The sequence below is a fragment of the Malaclemys terrapin genome (assembly GCF_027887155.1).
Source record: "Malaclemys terrapin pileata isolate rMalTer1 chromosome 20 unlocalized genomic scaffold, rMalTer1.hap1 SUPER_20_unloc_1, whole genome shotgun sequence".
In the NCBI taxonomy this organism is placed as follows: Eukaryota; Metazoa; Chordata; order Testudines; family Emydidae; genus Malaclemys; species Malaclemys terrapin.
The window spans coordinates 633,384-652,646 of NW_026530188.1; the positions used below are offsets into that span (position 1 = coordinate 633,384).

Below are 19,263 nucleotides of genomic sequence, written 5' to 3' on the forward strand. Positions count from 1 at the left end.
GCAACACCCAGGGCCCTGTCCCTGGTTCTGACTGTAGCTACAGCCCATTGCAACACCCGGAGCCCTGTCCCTGCTGCTGACTGTAGCTACAGCCCAATGCAACACCCGGAGCCTGGTCCGTGGTGCTGACTGTAGCTACAGCCCATTGCAACACCCGGAACCCTGTCCCTGGTGCTGACTGTAGCTACAGCCCATTGCAACACCCGGAGTCCTGTCCGTGGTGCTGACTGTAGCTACAGCCCAATGCAATACCCGGGGCCCTGTCCCTGGTGCTGATTGTAGCTACAGCCCAATGCAATACCCGGGGCCCTGTCCCTGGTGCTGACTGTAGCTACAGCCCAATGCAACACCCGGAGTCCTGTCCGTGGTGCTGACTGTAGCTACAGCCCAATGCAATACCCAGTGCCCTGTCCCTGGTGCTGACTGTAGCTACAGCCCATTGCAACACCCGGACCCCGGTCCGTGGTGCTGACTGTAGCTATGGGTTGAAACTTGGACTGTACCATTGCAGGGTAATGGGAGGGATCCACCATCCATGGACACCTGGACTGCCCCACTTCTGGCTCAAGCGGGGGACGGACCCGACCCCCCCAGCTACTCACATTCCTTGGGGATGGTGAGGGCCTCGGCCAGGCCGAGCAGCAGGGGCCAGAGCCGGAGCAGCTGGCCCCGCGTGGGAGCCATCCTCAATCCGGGCGGCGCTGGCTGGGGGGCGCCGCGGGTCGCTCCCTGCACCTGGCTGAGGGAGAAGCACCATCACTGAGCGAGATCCATGCGACCACCTCTGGGGTGGAGCGCCGCCCCTCCCCCAAATTCCTGCACAGTGAGAACCCCCCCAACCTCCCCAGGGGCAATTACCAGGCTAAGGGGCTTATCTTGTCAACCCAGCAGGATCCCCCCAGCCCCTCCCCTCCCCCAGCAGGAGACAGACGGGTGGACGGACGGACACGGGAACAGATGGAAAAGCGCCGGCGACGGGGGAGGGGGTATGAATTATTAATAGGGAGGAGGAGAGAGAGGAAAGATGCTCCTCACTCCCGACCCACAGCCCCTGCCAGCCAGCCCCAGCCCTGCCAGTGCCCCTCACTCCCAATCTGCAGCCCCCACGAGCCTGTCCCTGCCGACGCCCCTCACTCCCAACCGGCAGCCCCTGCCACCTGTACAAACTGTGCTGTTATTAAACATTCAGCCCCAGGGCGGGGACTGGCTGGCTGAGGGGGGCAGGGAATGGGGCTGAGGCCTGTGCCCTCCAGGGGGCGCTGGCTCCTATCCAGCCCCACGATAGCGAAGTAAATTTGTTATCAAGTCAGGGATTCTTATCTGAGAGGAGAGCTGGTGGGTTAGAGCAGGGCGGGGTGGGAGCCCGGACGCCTGGGTTCTCTCCCCGGCTCTGGGAGGGGAGTGGGAGGAGGCAGCTGGTCCCAAAGATCTGGGCCCAGACGGGTCGGCCGCAGGGTTTCCGTCATTGTCTGCTTGGAGTTGGCACCATTGTGGTCACCAGCGCCGGGCACCTCCCCTGTGAGCCACCATGTCCCAGAGGCAGATGGAACCAGAGTACGGGGGGGAGCAGAAACTGGAGGGGGGCAGCCCCCAGCCTTGCCGGTGCCCCTCACTCCCAACCTGCAGCCCCTGCTAGCCCAGCCCTGCCCCCCACAGCTCTGCCGGTGCCCCTCACTCCCGACCCACAGCCCCTGCCATCCCAGCCCTGTCCCCCCCCAGCTATGCTGGTGCCCCTCACTCCCGACCCGCAGCCCCCTGCTAGTTCTGTGGTTGGTTTCTCAGAAAAAAAAAATATTCCAGCATCCGGGGAGTTAATGCAGCAAGTGACAGAGTCTGTCCGAGGCCCCCTGAGCAGAGGGAGAAGGGGGGGGCAGTTGGGCCATGTTGGGGGGTGGGGATTGTCCCCAAGGTCTCTGAACCCCCCCCCCCACCAGCTACTTGTAAACTCCTCAGGCATGAAGAGAGACCCCAGGTGTCAGACATCTGACCCCCCCCGCCCCCTGAGCCAGCCAGGCCCTGCCCTGGGGCTGGGGGGGGAGCCGGCACCCCCCAGAGGGGATGGGCCCCACGACGCACTCCCCATCACCCGGATGTGGCACCTGCTCCCCTGGGCCAGTGTCTGGGGGGGGGGGCTTGCGACGATTTAGGGATTTCCCACGTCGTGGGGATCCCGCTGCTGGGGGGATTTGGGGGTTCGGCGGGTCACACTCCAGGCACTGAGCCATGGAGCAAGCGAGGGGGGGAGGCAAGGGGCACTGGGGCATCTGCAGCCTGTTGTGTGTTACCGAGGGTGGGTGGGTTGGCTGCAGGGGGCTGCCTGTTGCAGGGTGGGGAGTGTTGCGGGGCGTTGGGTGTTGCGGGGAGTTGGGTGTTATGGGTTGTTGTGGACGTGTTGAGTGCTGGGGGTGCTGGTGTGTTGTATGTCGCAGGTTGTGGGTCGTTGGGGGACGTGTGCGTATCTGGGGCAGCCGGGGGGTTTCAAGGCGAGCGCCAGGTGTTGTCCGTTGTGCCGGCATCTCCCCCCCCTCACCGCTGCTGCATTTCCTGCGTTTCCATGGCAACCAAGAGGCAGCGGGATAATGGTCCACAGTCACCTTGACCCCACCAGGGGCAAGGGAGAGAACCCAGGAGTCCGGGCTCCTGCCCTCCCCACGCTCTCGCCACCAGCCCCCGCTCCCCTCCCCGAGCTGGACAGCAAAGAGTTAAGGGCTCTGAAGCCCCCCCAGGACCCCTCCCGCCCCGGCCCTTTTACAGAAGGACCCGATTCAAACCCGGCACCAGGGAAAACGAGACAGAGAGAATGACAGGGCGGGGGAGGGGAGGGTCCCCCTCACTCCCGACCCACAGCCCCTGCCAGCCCAGCCCTGCCCCCCCCGCCCTGCCAGTGCCCCTCACTCCCAACCCACAGCTCCTGCCAGCCCAGCCCTGCCCCCCCCCAGCTCTGCCGGTGCCCCTCACTCCCGACCCACAGCCCCCTGCCAGCCCAGCCCTGCCCCCCCCAGCTCTGCCAGTGCCCCTCACTCCCGACCCACAGCCCCTGCCAGCCCAGCCCTGCCCCCCCCAGCTCTGCCGGTGCCCCTCACTCCCGACCCACAGCCCCTGCCAGCCCAGCCCTGCCCCCCGAGCGCTGCCGGTGCCCCTCACTCCCGACCCCCTGCCCCCCCCAGCTCTGCCGGTGCCCCTCACTCCCGACCCGCAGCCCCTGCCAGCCCGGCCCTGCCCCAACAGGGCCCCATTGTGGGGGCTGGGCCCGGGGTCAGGCCCCAGCGCGGACAGCGGAAGTGTGGGGGTGGGGCAGCTCTTGGCCTCCACACAAACGGGCTCTTGTCTCAGTGGCACAGGCCGGATGCCAGCGTGTGTGGGGGTGGGGGGGTGGGTGTGGGGGGAGCTGGAAATGGGGCACCCAGGATGTGGGGATCCAGCTCCATGGACTCCTGGCTCCCAGCCCCCCGCTCTGACCACCAGCCCCCCCTCCCCTCCCAGAGCAGGGAGAGAACCCAGGAGTCCTGGCTCCCAGACCCCCACTCTAACCCCCCAGACTCCCCTTCCTGCCCAGAGCCGGCAGAGAACCCAGGAGTCCGGGCTCCCACTAACCGGCTCTGACAGGTGACTCTGCCCTGGGCAGACTGGGCGCCGCAGGGGGTCAGGGGGGGCTGGTGTCATGCTGGGCCCTGGCCCCTGGGCTCCAGGAGGGCCGTCTCCACACAGCAACCCCCCCACCGGGCTGACGGGGCCAAGCCCTGCCCATCGCCGCAGCCAGGCCCCTTCCCCCGCCCGGACTCCTGGGTTCTCTCCCGGCCCTGGGAGGGGAGGGGGGTCGGGTGGCCACGGCCCTGTGTACTCCCCTCCTCCCACACATGTACCCAGAGCCAGGTGCTCCCCCCACCCCCGGCTAATTTGCCTGCAACTCATGTGGAAATTCCCCTCCCCCAAGCACCTGCCATGACCCCACCCTTCCCGGGGGGGGGGATGGGCTGGGGGGATCCCCCTTCACTTTCAGACACCCCCTCGCAGACAGGCCCAGTGACTCTCTGGGGGGTCAGGGGGGCTGGCAGGGGCTGTGGGTCGGGAGTGAGGGACACCGGCAGGGCCGGGCTGGCAGGGGGCTGCGGGTCGGGAGTGAGGGGCACCGGCAGGGCTGGGCTAGCAGGGGCTGCGGGTCGGGAGTGAGGGGCACCGGCAGGGTGGGCTGGCAGGGGGCTGCGGGTCGGGAGTGAGGGGCACCGGCAGGGTGGGCTGGCCAGGGGCTGCGGGTCGGGAGTGAGGGGCACAGACAGGAGCTCCCCCCCCCGTCTAGACTCTCCCCCACACGAATTCACCCCCCCATTTACCAGTGCCTGGGAGTCCCCCCCATCCCGTTCCCAAGCTCCGCTCCCCGGGACGCCCCCCAGGCACACACACAAAGTTGGGATGTCCGGGGGGGGTCTGTCTCTCCTGCCCCCCTGCTGTGTGCTGGGGTTAGGGGCTGGGGGATTCCAGGGGATTTGGGGGGCTGGGGGCTCTAGGACACGACCAACCGCCCCAGATCCCCCCCCGACCCACACAAAGGCCGCGCCCAGCCCTGTCTCCTATGCAGCGCAACACACAACCCACCCATCACAACACACAACATACAACCCACAGGCCACAACACGCAACACCACACAACCCACACGTCACAACACGCAACCCACATGCCAGACACAAGATGCACCCCACAGACACGGAACATACATCACAAATCACAACACGCAGCACCTGCCACACCCAACACACTTGCCACACCCAACGTGCAAGACCCACAACCCCAGGCTCACAACTCAGCATACAACCCCCCAGCACACCCCCCAGCCACCCCACGGACACGCAGCCCAGCCCCGCCCAGCCCCTCCCCCACAGCCGGCCCCCCAGGGCCCCTCACCCCCCTGAACAGCCCCCAGCCTGACATCCCGCTTCTCCCCACACACCCCACTGAGCCCTGCCCCTCCCCCTCCACAGCCCCCCTGCCCCTCCCATCCCCCAACCCCCCTCCACAGCCCCCCTGCCCCACCCATCCCCCCCTCCACAGCCCCCCTGCCCCTCCCATCCCCCATCTCAGCCCCCAGCCCCGCAGGTTCCCCTCGCCCCTCCCAGCGGGGGCCGGCCCGGGGGGGCAGGAGCAGCCGGACGGACCGAACCCCCCCAGCCCCATCCCCTACCTGCGCCCGAACCGCTCCGCTCCCCACTGCGGCTGCAGAGCCTGTGACATAATCCGGAGTCAGACCCCTCCCTCCGCCGCCCCTCCCCCAGCGCCCGGCCCCTCCCTGGGCGGGGGCTGGGAGCCAGGACGCCTGGGTTCTCCCTGCTCCGGGAGCGGGATCCCCTCACCGCGACCCCAGCCTCCCTCTCGGCTGGGGAATTCCTGGGGGGCCCAGAAGTTGGACTGGGGAAGGGGCGATGCCTGGAAACGGAGCCGGGCTGGTGGGGGCTGCGGGTCGGGAGTGAGGGGCACCGGCAGGGCTGGGGGGCAGGGGGCTGCGGGGCAGGAGTGAGGGGCACAGGCAGGGGTGGGGGGCAGTGGGCTGCGGGGCAGGAGTGAAGGGCACAGGCAGGGGGCTGCGGGTCGGGAGTGAGGGGCACAGGCAGGGGTGGGGGTCAGGGGGCTGCGGGTCGGGAGTGAGGGGCACAGGCAGGGGTGGGGGGCAGGGGGCTGCGGTCAGGAATGAGGGGCACCGGCAGGGCTGGGGGGGGGGCGAGGCCGGGGGTATTTCCCAGTACTTGCTGCGGGGGAGGGCAGTTTCTGGGAACACAGAAGGGACCGTCCAACCCCCCCCCCCCCCCTTCCCAGAGCCAGGGAGAGAACCCAGGAGTCCGGGCCGCTGCGGGTGCAGGGAGGGAGGTTCGGGGGTTCGGCTAGTGCCCGAGGCATCGCCAGAGAGAGACTCCGGAATGGGGGGGGCCCCGCTGCCCCTCGGGGTGACAGGCTGGGAACTGCCCATGGGGCAGGTCCGGGGTGGGGGAGGGGAACAGAGCCGGGCCCCTGAATTCCCCCCCCCCCCCGCGAAACCCGTCCTAGTGCAACGGAGGGGCTGGGCCAGGGGCTCCCAAGGGGGGCTTGTGTGGGGCCCCCCGTGACGTCACCAGGTTCCCTGCTAACGATCAGGACAAACAGTGAGACCCTCCCCCCGCCAGCGCCCCCCAGTCCCGACTCGCAGCCCCCCGCCCCCCCAGCGGCCCCCAGTCCCGATCCGCAGACCCCGCCCCGCCAGCGCCCCCCAGGCCCGACCCCCAGCTCCGCTGGCGCCCCTCAGTCCCAGCCTGTCGGCGGGGGGGGTTGGGGGGGCTCTCCCTGGCAGTCAGGGCCGGATCTGGGGCACGTGGTGGGGGGCTCCGTGGGGTTCTCCAGGGGGGCTCTGTGCTGGATGCAGCCAATCTCAGAGGACCCCTCCCTGAGGTTTGTGCCCCCCCCAGCTGACAGAGCAGGTCCTCTGCAGGCCAGGGCCCTCCCCTTCAGTCGGACTCCTGGGTTCTCGCCCGAGCTTGGGGGGGGGGTCTGATAGGGCAGAGTCGGGGGACGGCCGGTGAATGCAGCGTCCCCGCACTGCCTGCCCCCAGGCTCGCCCCACCCCCTGCAGGGCACAGCCAGCCTTGCCCCGGCCCTGGGGTGGGGCAAAGGGCCGGCGGGGCAGAACCCCCCCAGGCTGAGGGCTGCTGGTGGTGCAGGGGCTGGGCCCTGGTGTGAGAGCTCCCCCCACTGGGGGGGGCAGCTGAGGTGGTGGAGTAGGAAGTTTTCATACCATATCCGATGAATTCTGTGCGTGCCTCAGTTTCCCCCGTCCAGTTAAGGGTGGGGGGGATTGCTTTGCAGAAACCCAGGGGTGGCCAAGGCCCGGCCCATGTGTGAAGTGGGAGCAGCTGGGGGTGTAGGACCTTCGGGAAACCCTCCTGCATTCACACTGCCGGGGGAGTCACTCTGGCTCGGGACATCGGGGGGCATGGTTCCCTTGTGGGTCCAGTCCTGGGGGGGCTGCAGGTTCGAGGTGGGTCCGAGAGGGTGGGGGAGCCAGTGGCTGATCCCAGGGATAGTGTGACCCCCAAGGGGGCTGCCCCACTGACAGGGCCCCCCAGGGCTGTTCCTGTGCTGGGCCTGCAGATCTGTGACAGCTGGGGGTCCCCGACACCCCATACAAGTGGCCAGGGGGGTCAGGTGCAGCAAGGCCAGTGTCCTGTCTGCTGCCAGCAGCCAATGACCAGACCCGGGAATCCCCAAGTAACCCATCCCGTCACCCATTCCCAGCTCCCGGCAAACAGAGGCAGGGCCACCAGCCCTGCCCAGCCTGGCTCGTAGCCACCGGGGGACCGACCCGCCATGAACTTATCTAGATCTTTTGAACCCGCTTATGGTCTTGGCCCTCACAACATCCCCTGGCAAGGAGTTCCACAGGTTAACGGTGAGCTGGGTGAAGAAATACTTCCGGTTTGTGTTAAACCCGCTGCTGTTCATTTCATTGGGTGACCCTGGTTCTTGTGTTAGGAGAAGGAGTAAATAACACTCCCTGATCTACTTTCTCAGCGGGATTGTCGAGCCCCGTCACAGCCCCTTAGCCGGCTCTTCCGAGCTGGAGAGTCCCGCTCTCAGTAACGTCTCCTCACGCGGAAGCTGTTCCACGCCCCAATCAGTTTTGTCGCCCTTGTCTGAACCGTTCCCAATTCCACGGGATCCTTTCGGAGATGGGGCGAGCACGTCTGCCCGCAGTGTTCAAGGCAACGTCTCGTCTCTCCCTTTCCTAACAAGTCCCCGCCCTCGGTCGCCTTCCTGCCAGCGAGCGGAGGATTTCCGAGAACTGACTGCAGCGCCGCCGCGGTCTCTCTCGGGTGGTGGTGTCACGGAGCGTGGGGGGACACCAGGCCCTGCGCCCCCGGCTTCCTGCGATTCCTCTCCGCCAGCCAGTAAAGCAGAAGGTTTATTTAGACGACAGGAACACGGCCCAGGACAGGTCTTGCAGGCACCAACAACAGGGCCCCCCTCAGTTGGGTCCATCTTGGGGTCTCAGGGCGCCCCAGCCCCTTGGGGGGGTCAGAGCCCCGTCTGGGCTCCCTCCAATTACCAGTCAGCTCCTGAAACTCCAACTCCCTCCAGCGTCTCTCCCCCAGCCTCCCCCCGGCTCCTCCCCCAGCCTTTGTCCACTTCCTGGGCAGTGGTGTCACCTGGCCCCAGCCCCTGCTCAGGTATCTTCCCACCAGACCCGTCTCCCATCCCCCAATGCAGCCCCCCAGCCAACCCCCCTGCAACCTTCCCCGGCCCACTCCCCACTCAGCATTCAGCCACCACACTGAGAACAGGCCCAGTTCCTCACCGTTGAACTGTAGAGTTGGGCGGATGGTTGCCAACGGGCACTTATCAACACTGAATTTCACCTGCCAGTTTGCTGCCCCGTCACCCCCTTGTAGTGCTTCGCAGGCTGCCTGGGACTTAACAATCTTGAGTCGTTTTGTATCATCTGCAGATTTTGCCACCTCCCTGTTTACCCCTTTTTCTAGCTCCGTTCTGAATATGTCGACTAGGACGGGGCCCAGAACAGACCCCTGGGGGACACCACGATTTACCTCTCTCCACTCTGAAAACTGACCAGGTATTCCTCCCCTTTGTGTCCCGTCTTTTAACCAGTTACCGATCCACGAGGGGATCTTCCCTCTTATCCCCTGGCAGCTGACTCTGCGTAAGAGCCTTTGGTGAGGGACCGTGTCAAAGGCCTTCTGACAATCTAAGTCCACGATCTCCACGGGATCCCCTTGGCCACGGGCTAGTGGATCCCCTCAGAGAAGTCTAGTAGATTGGTGAGGTACGATTTCCCTTTACGAAATCCACATTGCCTCTTCCCCCACAAGTTGTGGTGAGCTCTGTGTCTGGCCGTTCTGTTCTCTACGACACTTTCGAGCCGTTTGCCCGGGACTGAAGTCAGACTCACCAGCCTGTAATTGCCGGGGGCACCGCTGGAGCCCTTTGTAACGATCGGCGGCACACGAGCCATCCTCGTCAGGGGGGACAGATGACGACGGCACGTCTGAGTTCCTGCCTGAGCCCATCTGGGCCTGGGGACTTAGTGCTGGTTAGTTTATCCGTTTGTTCCAAACCCTCCTCTAGCGACACCTCAATCCGGGACACTTCCTCCGATCTGTCACCTAAACAGACGGGCTCCGGAGTGGGAATCTCCCTCCCATCCTCGGCCGTGAAGACCGAATTCGATTCATTTCTCCGCAATGGCCTTGTCGTCCTTGAGTGACCCTTTCGCAGCTGGCTGGCCCAGGGGCCCCACGGGTCGCGGAGCAGCTTCCGGCTTCCGCTGCGACGGCCCCAGGCTCCGGCTCGCTGCTCTTCACGGTCGGGTTTGGCCCAATTCTGTATTTGCCCCTCGTTTGCCAGAGTCCGGCTCCTCCCCAGGCCGTCCCGGCCCGGGTCCAAGGCCGCCCTTCGCCTCTCCCTGCTCCGGAGCTGCGCTGCGATTTCCCTTTTCGTTCCGGTTTCATTCCCGGCCTCGTGTCCGTGTCGCCCCCTTTGTGAAAGTCAGGGCGGCAGCGTCGGGCCGCTGGGGGGCCCCCACGCAACATTCACCCCTTGGACCAGCGCCTAACTGGAGACCGGCCCCCCCCTTGCCTTGTCCCCCCGTGGGCCGGATAGTGGGGGTGCTGAGAGCCAGCCCCTCCCCCTCCCCAGAGCTGGGGGCCGGCAGGGGAGCCCCGCGCCCCAGAAGCACAGTGAGCCGAGCGGGTGTGGACAGTGTTTATTGGGGGACACACAGAGGGGCAGCGTTTGGCCCCACGGGGGGGGCCCGGTTTCCCCTCAGGCTTGGATGCTCCCCTTGGCGCTCAGGGCCAAGTAGTAGACGAGGAGCCCGATGGCGGCAGCCAGCACCTCCGTGGAGACCCAGGGTCCGCTCCAGGCGCCCTGCGGGAGACCGGGGGGGATCAGTGGGGGGCTGGGCTCCCCGCCTCACGAGCCCCCCAGCATGGGACGGGCTCAGTGACCCCCACACCCCAGGAGGATCCTCCCCCCCGCCCTCAGGGAGAGCCCCCCCCCATGGGGGACACGGCCCTGCCCCTCGTCCCCAGGGGGATCCCACCCCCCAACACAGCCCTGTCCCCCGCCCTCAGGGAGAGCCCCCCCCCCACCATGGGGGACACAGTCCTGTCCCCCGCCCTCAGGGAGAGCCCCCCCCCACCATGGGGGACACAGCCCTGCCCCTCATCCCCAGGGGGATCCCACCCCCCAACACAGCCCTACCCCCCGCCCTCAGGGAGAGCCCCCCCCACCATGCGGGACACGGTCCTGCCACTCATCCCCAGGGGGATCCCGGCCCCCCAGGACACCGCCCTGCCCCCCCCCCCCAGTGTGATCCCGGCCCCCCACCAGGGCCAGCCCCCCTCTCACCCGGTGATCCACGCTGACTGTGAACAGGGCTCGGATCGCCGATACGTCCTCGTTGTTGCGCTGGGCCTGGGGGCGTAAGGGAAATGGAGTGTCAGTTGTGGGGGCCCCCACAGATCATCCCCAGGCAGCAGAACCTGGCCCCAGCAGCTGGAGCAGGGCTAACGGCCCCCAACCCTCTCCCAACCTCCCCCACCTCCCCCAGCACTGGGGCACCCCCGGGCCAGAGCCAGGCCCCCCTCACCTTGCGCAGGGCGCTGTACGACTCCTCGTCAAAGAACTTCACTTCATAGGTGCCTGACCGGGCAGCCCTGTGCTCCATGCTCCATGAGACCTGGGAGGTGGGGGGAACCGTCAGTGCGCCCGCAGCCCCCACCCACTGCCCTCCCAGAGCCGGGGAGAGAACCCAGGAGTCCTGGCCTGCAGCCCCCACCCACTCCCCTCCCAGAGCCGGGGAGAGAACCCAGGAGTCCCGGCTCCCAGCCCCCTTGCTCTAACCACCAGCCCCCACTCCCCTCCCAGAGCCGGGAGAGAACCCAGGAGTCCTGGCTCCCAGCCCCCCTGCTCTAACCACCAGCCCCCACTCCCCTCCCAGAGCCGGGGAGAGAACCCAGGAGTCCCGGCACACAGCCCCCATCCACTCCCCTCCGAGAGCCGGGAGAGAACCCAGGAGTCCTGGCTCCCAGCCCCCCCGCTCTAACCACCAGCCCCACTGCCCTCCCAGAGCCAGGGAGAGAACCCAGGAGTCCTGGCTCCCAGCCCCCAACCCACTGCCCCCCCGCCAGGCCTCGACCCTACCTGGTAGCGTCCCACGTCCTGCCCCCGGGTGACGGGGAACTGTTTGCCGTTTACGTCAGCATACAGGGCGACATTCTGTGGAGGAGAGACAGGACCTAGCACCGCGGGGTTGGGGTGGGGGGTCGGGGCCTAGCACTGCGGGGTCTAGGCCACAGCAGAACCCCCACCTCCTCCACCCCCCCAGCAGTGAAGATGTTGAATGACCCTAGGCAGATCCCATGAGGTCAGTTCCCAAGGGACTAGCCCCCACCCCCAACCAGCCCCTGGCCAAAAGCCTTCCAACCCCCCCCCCCCCCATCTCCCGGGCCCAGGTGAGAACCCAGGCATACGGTCTCCCAGCCCCTCCCACCCCGGGCCAGGTGAGAACCCAGGTGTCCGGTCTCCTGGCCCCTCCCACCCCGGGCCAAGTGAGAACCCAGGTGTCCGGTCTCCCAGCCCCTCCCACCCCGGGCCAGGTGAGAACCCAGGCGTCCGGGCTCCCAGCCCCTCCCACCCCGGGCCAGGTGAGAACCCAGGCGTCCGGGCTCCCAGCCCCTCCCACCCCGGGCCAGGTGAGAACCCAGGCGTCCGGGCTCCCAGCCCCTCCCACCCCGGGCCAGGTGAGAATCCAGGTGTCCGGGCTCCCATCTCCGCCCCGTACCTGCGCCCCATTGCGGCAGGTGAGCGCAATCTCCACCACGAAGACGCTCTCCGAGGAGATGACGGCGTCGGCCGTGGTGTAATAGGACGGGACGATGGTGGGCTCCGGGCACGGCTCACCTGTGGGGTGGGGGGAGCAGTGAGCATCGGCCCCGCCCCTCTCTGGCTCCACCCCCAGACCCGACCCCGCCCCCCCAGACCCAAGCCCCGCCTCCTCTGCCTTCACCCAACCCAGCCCCGCCCCTCTCTGCCTCCACCCCAGACCCCGCCCCTCCCTGGCTCCACCCCCAGACCCCGCAATCCCCAGACCCCCACCCCGTCACCTCTGGCTCGACCCCCACAGGGCGCGGCCACGCCCCCAGACGCTCTAGAGACCCGCCCCTTCTGGCTCCGCCCCCACAGCGCGGCCACGCCCCCAGACGCTCTAGAGACTCGCCCCCTCTGGCTCCACCCCACAGGACGAGGCCACGCCCCCAGACCGGCTAGAGACCCGCCCCCACAGCGCGCGGCCCCGCCCCCTCTGGCCCCGCCCCCAGACCCGCTAGAGACCCGCCCCCTCTGGCCCCGCCCCCACAGCGCGGCCACGCCCCCAGACCCGCTAGAGACCCGCCCCCTCTGGCCCCGCCCCCACAGCGCTGCGGCGCCCCGCGGGGGCTCCCAGGGGCGGGGCCCGAGGGGGCCCGGGCAGGGGGCGGGGTCCGGTACCTCTGGCCCCGCCCAGCGCCGCTGCCGCCGCCAGGAGCAGCGCGATCCCCGTCAGCGCCATCGCCGCCCGTGGCCGAAGAACCGGGGCCACCGCCGCGCAGGGTGTCGGGAAAGCGCCTTCCGCCGCCAGCCAATCAGCAGCGCCCCCAACGCGCCACGTGACCCAGAGCGGACGTGGCCTTCGCGCTCCCGGGGAGAGAAAATGGCGGCCGGGATTTATCTAGCGCGGGGCGGAGCGAGAAGGGACGCTGGGTGACCACGGGGCCTGCGCCGAGCGAGCGCTCGCGAGATTTCCACGGAGACGCAGGAATAAAATGGCCGCCGAGACTTATTTTGCGCACCCGCGAGTGAGAAAAGGCGCGGCCCCATCAGTGCGCACGTGCGCTCCGCCTTCTCGCGAAGCCTCCCTACCAATCACAGACACTTCCAGGGACAAAATGGCCGCCGAGACTTATTTGCCCCCAAGGAGCGAGAAACAAGCCAAAGGGCCGTCAATGCGCATGCGTCTCTCAGGACGTCTCGAGACAGCCCCCAACCTGATGATACAAAATGGCCGCCGGGACGTATGTGGCGCTGACGTCTCGCGGAAAATAGGCGCGGCATCGCCTCATTGCGCACGCCGGTTTTCCCCAGCGAGACGTCGCGAGAATTCCAGGTCGGAGCTCTCGCGGGATTTCGCTGACTAGTTCTCGCGGGAGCGCGTTGGTCCCGTGTCTCGTGCGCGGCTCTGCCATGGCTGCGGCTCTGATGGCGACGAGGCAGCTGTGGAGAGCGGCCCTGCTCGGGCCCCGTCCGGTGAGCAGGGGCGCGCGGGGGGGGCCTTCGGCGGGAGGACTGGCCGGCGGGCTCGGCGCAAGCCGCGGGGGAGGCTCCTGATTGGATGAGAGGGAGTGGAACGGCGGGGCAGGGTGGCGCATCGGCCTCCTCATTGGACAGGACACCGGAGGAGGGCGGGACAAATCAGGAGTCGAGGCTATGATTGGCTGCGATTGGAACGGGGCGGTCCCACCAGCTTTCATTTGATTGGGCGAGGATGGAAATGGGCGGGGGGACAGTCAGAGGCTTACTTCTGATTGGAGTACGCGTAGGGGATGGGTGGGGCTTAATCGATCAGAGCGGAGCTGATTGGTTGGCACGCCCGAAGGGGGCGGGAAAGAGGCACGTCCAAAGAGTGGGGCGGGGCCAAGCTGGTGAGTTTCTTTCGATTGGTCTCCGTCTCCTGCGGCTGTTGCTGATTGGGCCGGCTTCCCCGCGTGGGCGGGACACACCGAAGCGGCCGGTTCTGATTGGCTGCGGCTCCCCTTAGCCAGCGGTGGGGGGATGGAAGGGTATGACCTCGCTCAGCCCTGCAGAGGGCGCTAGAGAGACGCCAACCCCTGGGGCCCGTTCCCAGCATCCTCTGGGGCGAGCAAGAGTGCCCCCCCCCAATCTGGGAAAAGAACCCAGGCGTCCGGGCTCCCCTCCCCCCTCCCGGCTCTAACCTGCCCCCCTTGTTCTCCCCCAGGTGCCGGGAGCTGAGCGCCGGACCCTGACGTCAGTGAGTCCCCCGGCCCCCCCGCTCTGCCTGTGGGCGGGGCTTGGCGAGTGGGGCGGGGCCAGCGGCGGGGTCGCGACCCCCCCGTCCCCACAGAGGGACATGCCCGGCTGGCCTGGGGAACTCCCTGCCACAGGACTCTGGGCGGCCCCATGGCTCCCTGGGGGGCAGGATGGGGGGGGCTGGCTGGGAATGGGTCAAGGATTGGGGGGAGCTGGGGGTACCGTGGCCTGTGGGCTTAGCTTCAGACCCCTCCCCCGAACAAAGAGGATGTCCCGGGGGGGGCCCCCCGTCCCCCATGACCCGGCCTCCTTCCCACTGAGCTGTACTAACCCCCTTCTCTTCCCCTCCTCTCCCCCCCGTCGGTGCATCCTGCGACCCACAGCACACCCCCATCGTGAGTACTGTTCCCAGACTGCGTGGCACAACGCGGGGCCAGTGGGAGGGAAAGAGGCAGGTTCAAGCGTTGGGGGGGGCTGGGAGCCCGGACTCCTGGGTTCTCTCCCTGGCTCAGGGAGGGAAGTGGGGGTTGGGGAGTTAGAACAGGGGGGCTGGGAGCCAGGACTCCTGGGTTCTCTCCCTGGCTCAGGGAGGGGAGTGGGGGTTGGGGAGTTAGAACAGGGGGGCTGGGAGCCCGGACTCCCGGGTTCTCTCACACCGCCTCTTCCCGCAGCCTCCTCCTGCGAAGTACGGGGGGCGTCACACCGTGACCATGATCCCAGGTGACGGCATCGGGCCGGAGCTGATGCTGCACGTGAAGGAGGTGTTCAGGTAGGGGGGGGATCGGGGCAGCTGTCCCCTGTGCTGACCCAGAGAGCGTGGAAACCCAGCCAAGGGTCTAACTCCCCTCCCAGAGAACCCAGGCGTCCTGTTTCTCTCCCCTCCCCCAGGCAGGCCTGCGTCCCGGTGGACTTCGAGGAGGTCCGGGTGAGCTCGGACGCGGCGGAGGACGATATTCAGAACGCAATCATGGCCATCCGGCGAAACCGCGTCGCCCTGAAGGGTGTGTCCTGGTGCTGGAGGGGTCCCCGGCCCTGCTGTGGCGAACTGGGCCTGTTCTCAGTGTGGTGGTTGAATGCTGAGTGGGGAGTGGGCCGGGGCAGGTTGCAGGGGGGTTGGCTGTGGGGCTGCATTGGGGGATGGGAGATGGGTCTGTAGGGAAGATACCTGAGCAGGGGCTGGGGCCAGGTGACACCACTGCCCAGGAAGTGGATAAAGGCTGGGGGAGGAGCCGGGGGGAGGCTGGGGGAGAGATGCTGGAGGGAGTTGGAGTTTCAGGAGCTGGCTGGTGTAATGGAGGGAGCCCAGACGGGGCTCTGACCCCCCAATGGGACTGTGGTGCCCCTGGGACCCCAAGATGGACCCAACTGAGGGGGGTCCTGTTGTCTGTGCCTGCAAGACCTGTCCTGGGCCGTGTTCCTGTCGTCTAAATAAACCTTCTGCTTTACTGGCTGGCGGAGAGGAATCGCAGGAAGCCGGGGGCGCAGGGCCTGGTGCCCCCACACTCTGATTCCCCTGCCCCGCCCGAGGGGTACCTGGGTCCCCGGCCTCCGGCCCCGCACTGAGGGGCCGCAGGGTCCCCGTCTGGTCTGGGTTCCTGCGTTCAGGGATTAACTCGTTTCTGTTTCTGGTTGACAGGAAACATTGAGACCAACCACAACCTGCCCCCGTCCCACAAATCCCGGAACAACATCCTGCGGTGAGTGGGGCTACATGCCGGGGGGTGGGGGTCGGGAGTGAGGGGCGCGGGCGGCGCTGGGGTCGGGAGTGAGGGGCGCGGGCGGCGCTGGGGTCGGGAGTGAGGGGCGCGGGCGGCGCTGGGGTCGGGAGTGAGGGGCGCGGGCGGCGCTGGGGTCGGGAGTGAGGGGCGCGGGCGGCGCTGGGGTCGGGAGTGAGGGGCGCGGGCGGCGCTGGGGTCGGGAGTGAGGGGCGCGGGCGGCGCTGGGGTCGGGAGTGAGGGGCGCGGGCGGCGCTGGGGTCGGGAGTGAGGGGCGCGGGCGGCGCTGGGGGGGCTGCGGGTCGGGAGTGAGGGGCGCTGGGGGGGCTGCGGGTTGGGAGTGAAGGGCGCCAGCCATCCTGGGGGGGCTCTGACCCTGTCTCCCCCCCCCCAGCACCAGCCTGGATCTCTACGCCAACGTGATTCACTGCCAGAGCCTCCCGCGGGTGCTGACGCGGCACCGGGACATCGACATCCTCATCGTCCGTGAGAACACGGAGGGCGAGTACAGCAGCCTGGAGCACGAGGTGCCGCCCTGGGGCCCCGCCCCCCGGGAGCCCCTCTCACCCCCTGGGGTCCTGCCCCTGGGAGCCCCGCCCCTTCCCCTGCCCACCCCCTGGGAGCCCCGCCTGTGTCCCCCTGGGGTCCTGCCCCTGGGAGCCCCGCCCCTTCCCCTGCCCACCCCCTGGGAGCCCCGCCTGTGTCCCCCTGGGGTCCTGCCCCTGGGAGCCCTGCCCCTTCCCCTGCCCACTCCCTGGGAGCCCCGCTCACCCCCTGGGGTCCTGCCCCTGGGAGCTCTTCCCCTTTCCCTGTCCACCCCCTGGGAGCCCCGCCTCTGTCCCCCTGGGGTCCTACCCCTGGGAGCCCCGCCCCGGGAGCTCCTGCCCAGCCCCTGGGGGCCCCAGGCTCACCTGGTGCCTTGGCTCCACCTTGGGCCCCGCCCCATTTGGGAGGGGAAGCCTGAGCCGTACCCCTCCCCTTCGTGGGGCTCAGGTCTCCGCCCCTCGTGTCCTGACTCCGCCCCCTGCCCCGCAGAGCGTCTCCGGTGTGGTGGAGTGCCTGAAGATCATCACCAAGGCGCGGTCCCTGCGCATCGCTGACTACGCCTTCCAGCTGGCCCGCGAGGCCGGGCGCACCAAGGTCACCGCCGTGCACAAGGCCAACATCATGTGAGTGCCGGGCTGCGGGGGCGGGGTCTGCGGGGGGGTGGGGGCCGGGCCGGGGGTCGCTCAGCCCCGCTTCCCCTCCCCCACAGGAAGCTGGGTGACGGGCTCTTCCTGCGGTGCTGCCGGGAGGTGGCGGGCGGCTACCCGGAGATCGCCTTCGACAGCATGATCGTGGACAACACCACCATGCAGGTGAGAACCCTGGCGTCCGGGCCTTCCAACTCCCCTCTCCCGGGAGAGACCCCCGGCGTCCTAACCCCCGCTCTCCCCCCAGCTGGTGTCCCGCCCCCAGCAGTTCGACGTCATGGTGATGCCCAATCTCTACGGGAACATCGTGAACAACGTGTGCGCGGGGCTGGTCGGGGGCCCGGGGCTGGTGCCCGGCGCCAACTACGGGAGGGACTTCGCCGTCTTCGAGACCGTGAGCGAGGGGGGGCGCGGGGCGAAAGGGGTTCCAGGGGTCCGCAGGGTGGGAATGGGGGGCAGCAGGCAGGGCGGGAATGGGGGCACTGGTGGGGGGCAGGATCAGGGTCTCATTGTGCCCCCCCCCCCAGGCCACGCGGAACACGGGGAAGAGCATCGCCCACAAGAACGTCGCCAACCCCACGGCCACCCTGCTCGCCGCCTGCATGATGCTGGACCATCTCCGGTGAGCCCCCCCCTCGCCCCCCCACCCCATGCGCCCCCTCCCTCTCTGGTGAGCCCCCCCCATCTGCTGCGCCTCCCTTGCCCCCTCGCCCCTCCGGTGAACCTCCCACACACACACCCCGTGCGCTCCCCATCTCTCCTCCGGTGAGTCCCCCCCACCCCGTGCGCCCCCTCCCTCTCTGGTGAGCCCCCATCCGCTGCGCCTCCCTTGCCCCCTCGCCCCTCCGGTGAGTCCCCCCCACCCCGTGTGCCCCCCATCCCCTGCATCCCCCGGTCTTGTGAGTGTCCCCAGCCTCATCTTCAGGGCCTCCCCCTCTATCCTCTTCCCTCCTCTGGGGGTGGTACCTGTTGGGTGGGCGGGGCCTGTGCTGCTCTGACTCCGCCCCTCTTTGCTCCTCCCCTCGCAGGCTGCACAGCTTCGCCACCACCATCCGCCAGGCAGTGCTGGCCTCCCTGGACGATGAGGCGGTAAGCCCCGCCCCTTCCCCTGGCTGGCAAGGGAGGAAGTCCCGCCCTCCTCCGCTAGTACTGGCCCACGGCAGGCAGCTGGGTGGGGAAGTCCCGGCTTAATAATAGGGAGATTCCAACCAGGAGCACAAGTCCCGCCAATCGCAGGCTACCGGGACAGGAAATCCCGCCTCGCCTGGGGGAAGGACATCCTGTGAGGGGTAATTGCCCCTGTGGAGAGGCTGCCCCAGGGAAATGGGGGGCAGCCCCAGTTCATGGCCCCGTCCCTCCCCGCAGACCCACACGCCGGACATCGGGGGCCAGGGCACCACGTCGGGGGCCGTCCAGTCCATCCTGCGGCACGTCCGCACGGCCAGCGGCTGGAGCCAGTGCAGCTAGGGCCAGGGTGAGACGGATGCCTGGGGCCCTCGGGGGGGGGGGGGGGCGGAGCCGGGACGCCTGGGGCCCTTGGGAGGGACGGAGCCGGGAGCCCGGATGCCTGGGGCACTCAGGCGGGGCGGGGACGGGAGCCCGGATGCCTGGGGCACTCAGGCGGGGCGGGGACGGGAGCCTGGACGCCTGGGGCCCTCGGGGGGGGGGGGGGGGGGCGGAGCCGGGAGCCTGGACGCCTGGGGCACTCGGGCGGGGCGGAGCCTGGACGCCTGGGGCCCTGGGGGGGGGGGGGGAAACCGGGAGCCCGGACGCCTGGGGCACTCGGGCGGGGCGGAGCCGGGAGCCTGGACGTCTGGGGCCCTGGGGGGGGGCGGAGCCAGGAGCCCGGACGCCTGGGGCACTCGGGGGGAGGGGGGGGTTGGCGGAACCGTGAGATGGGGAAATCTGGGAGCACCCGTGTCTGGGGTGGGATCTGGTGGGGCAGAGGGGGGGCCTGGGTGCCAGGATGCCTGGGTTCTCTGACTCCTCTCTCTCCCACAGGGGAGGACCCCACTCTCAGGCCAAGGCGAAGGGGCCGCGCAGGCCGGAGCCCCCCAGCCGGGCGATCCATGGGGCAGGACCGTAGCCCCCTGCCCCCCCATCCATGTCACTGCTGCTGTGTGTGTGTGTGTCACTGTGGGGCCAGTGCCCCACGGGGAATAAATGGCCGTCTGTCTCAGCTGCCTCTGCCACCTGCCTGGCCCCTGCCCGGACACCTGGGTTCCCTCCTACCGTGAGCGGGGGGGGGAAGGTGCACTGGGAGCCCGGACGCCTGGGTCCCTATCCCCCCACA

General features: G+C 68.6%; 3 protein-coding genes across 4 annotated transcripts in view; 1 reads left to right on the plus strand and 2 right to left on the minus strand.

Moving 5' to 3' along the window:
• L1CAM (L1 cell adhesion molecule) overlaps positions 1–5,204 on the minus strand; it is a 49,928-nt gene extending 44,724 nt beyond the window's left edge. The window contains 2 exon segments of the mRNA XM_054014910.1: positions 603–739; positions 5,178–5,204. Of these exon segments, the coding sequence (XP_053870885.1) occupies positions 603–684 (82 nt within the window). The 5' untranslated portion in view covers positions 685–739; positions 5,178–5,204.
• Positions 5,205–9,725: 4,521 nt separating this feature from the next.
• Positions 9,726–12,729, minus strand: SSR4 (signal sequence receptor subunit 4). Of its 2 annotated transcripts, XM_054014943.1 has the most exons (6): positions 12,527–12,720; positions 11,823–11,941; positions 11,183–11,257; positions 10,629–10,718; positions 10,388–10,453; positions 9,726–9,904 (listed from the first exon to the last, which is right to left on the minus strand). In XM_054014943.1, the coding sequence occupies exons 1-6, from the start codon at positions 12,585–12,587 to the stop codon at positions 9,800–9,802; spliced, it is 516 nt and encodes a 171-aa protein (XP_053870918.1). In that variant the 5' UTR covers positions 12,588–12,720; the 3' UTR covers positions 9,726–9,799. The 2 variants fall into 2 exon arrangements, with proteins under 2 accessions (XP_053870918.1, XP_053870919.1); XM_054014944.1 differs by lacking the exon at positions 10,629–10,718 and having other exon boundaries at positions 12,527–12,729.
• A 328-nt stretch (positions 12,730–13,057) lies between these two features.
• Positions 13,058–19,149, plus strand: IDH3G (isocitrate dehydrogenase (NAD(+)) 3 non-catalytic subunit gamma). Its single transcript, XM_054014942.1, has 14 exons — positions 13,058–13,321; positions 14,031–14,063; positions 14,446–14,457; positions 14,734–14,831; positions 14,951–15,063; positions 15,699–15,759; positions 16,172–16,304; positions 16,813–16,946; positions 17,033–17,135; positions 17,218–17,364; positions 17,498–17,592; positions 17,999–18,059; positions 18,336–18,444; positions 18,972–19,149. The coding sequence occupies exons 1-13, from the start codon at positions 13,259–13,261 to the stop codon at positions 18,435–18,437; spliced, it is 1,155 nt and encodes a 384-aa protein (XP_053870917.1). The 5' UTR covers positions 13,058–13,258; the 3' UTR covers positions 18,438–18,444; positions 18,972–19,149.
• The last annotated feature ends 114 nt before the right edge of the window (positions 19,150–19,263 follow it).

Coding starts and splice junctions, on each gene's coding strand:
- IDH3G (XM_054014942.1), top strand. CDS start 13,259: ATGGCTGCGGCTCTGATGGCGACGAGGCAGCTGTGGAGAGCGGCCCTG. Junction 14,832..14,950: donor CACGTGAAGGAGGTGTTCAG/GTAGGGGGGGGA, acceptor CCCCTCCCCCAG/GCAGGCCTGCGTCCCGGTGG. Junction 15,760..16,171: donor TCCCGGAACAACATCCTGCG/GTGAGTGGGGCT, acceptor CCCCCCCCCCAG/CACCAGCCTGGATCTCTACG.
- SSR4 (XM_054014943.1), bottom strand. CDS start 12,587: ATGGCGCTGACGGGGATCGCGCTGCTCCTGGCGGCGGCAGCGGCGCTG. Junction 10,719..11,182: donor AGGACGTGGGACGCTACCAG/GTAGGGTCGAGG, acceptor CCCACCTCCCAG/GTCTCATGGAGCATGGAGCA. Junction 9,905..10,387: donor CAGTCAGCGTGGATCACCGG/GTGAGAGGGGGG, acceptor GGTCTCCCGCAG/GGCGCCTGGAGCGGACCCTG.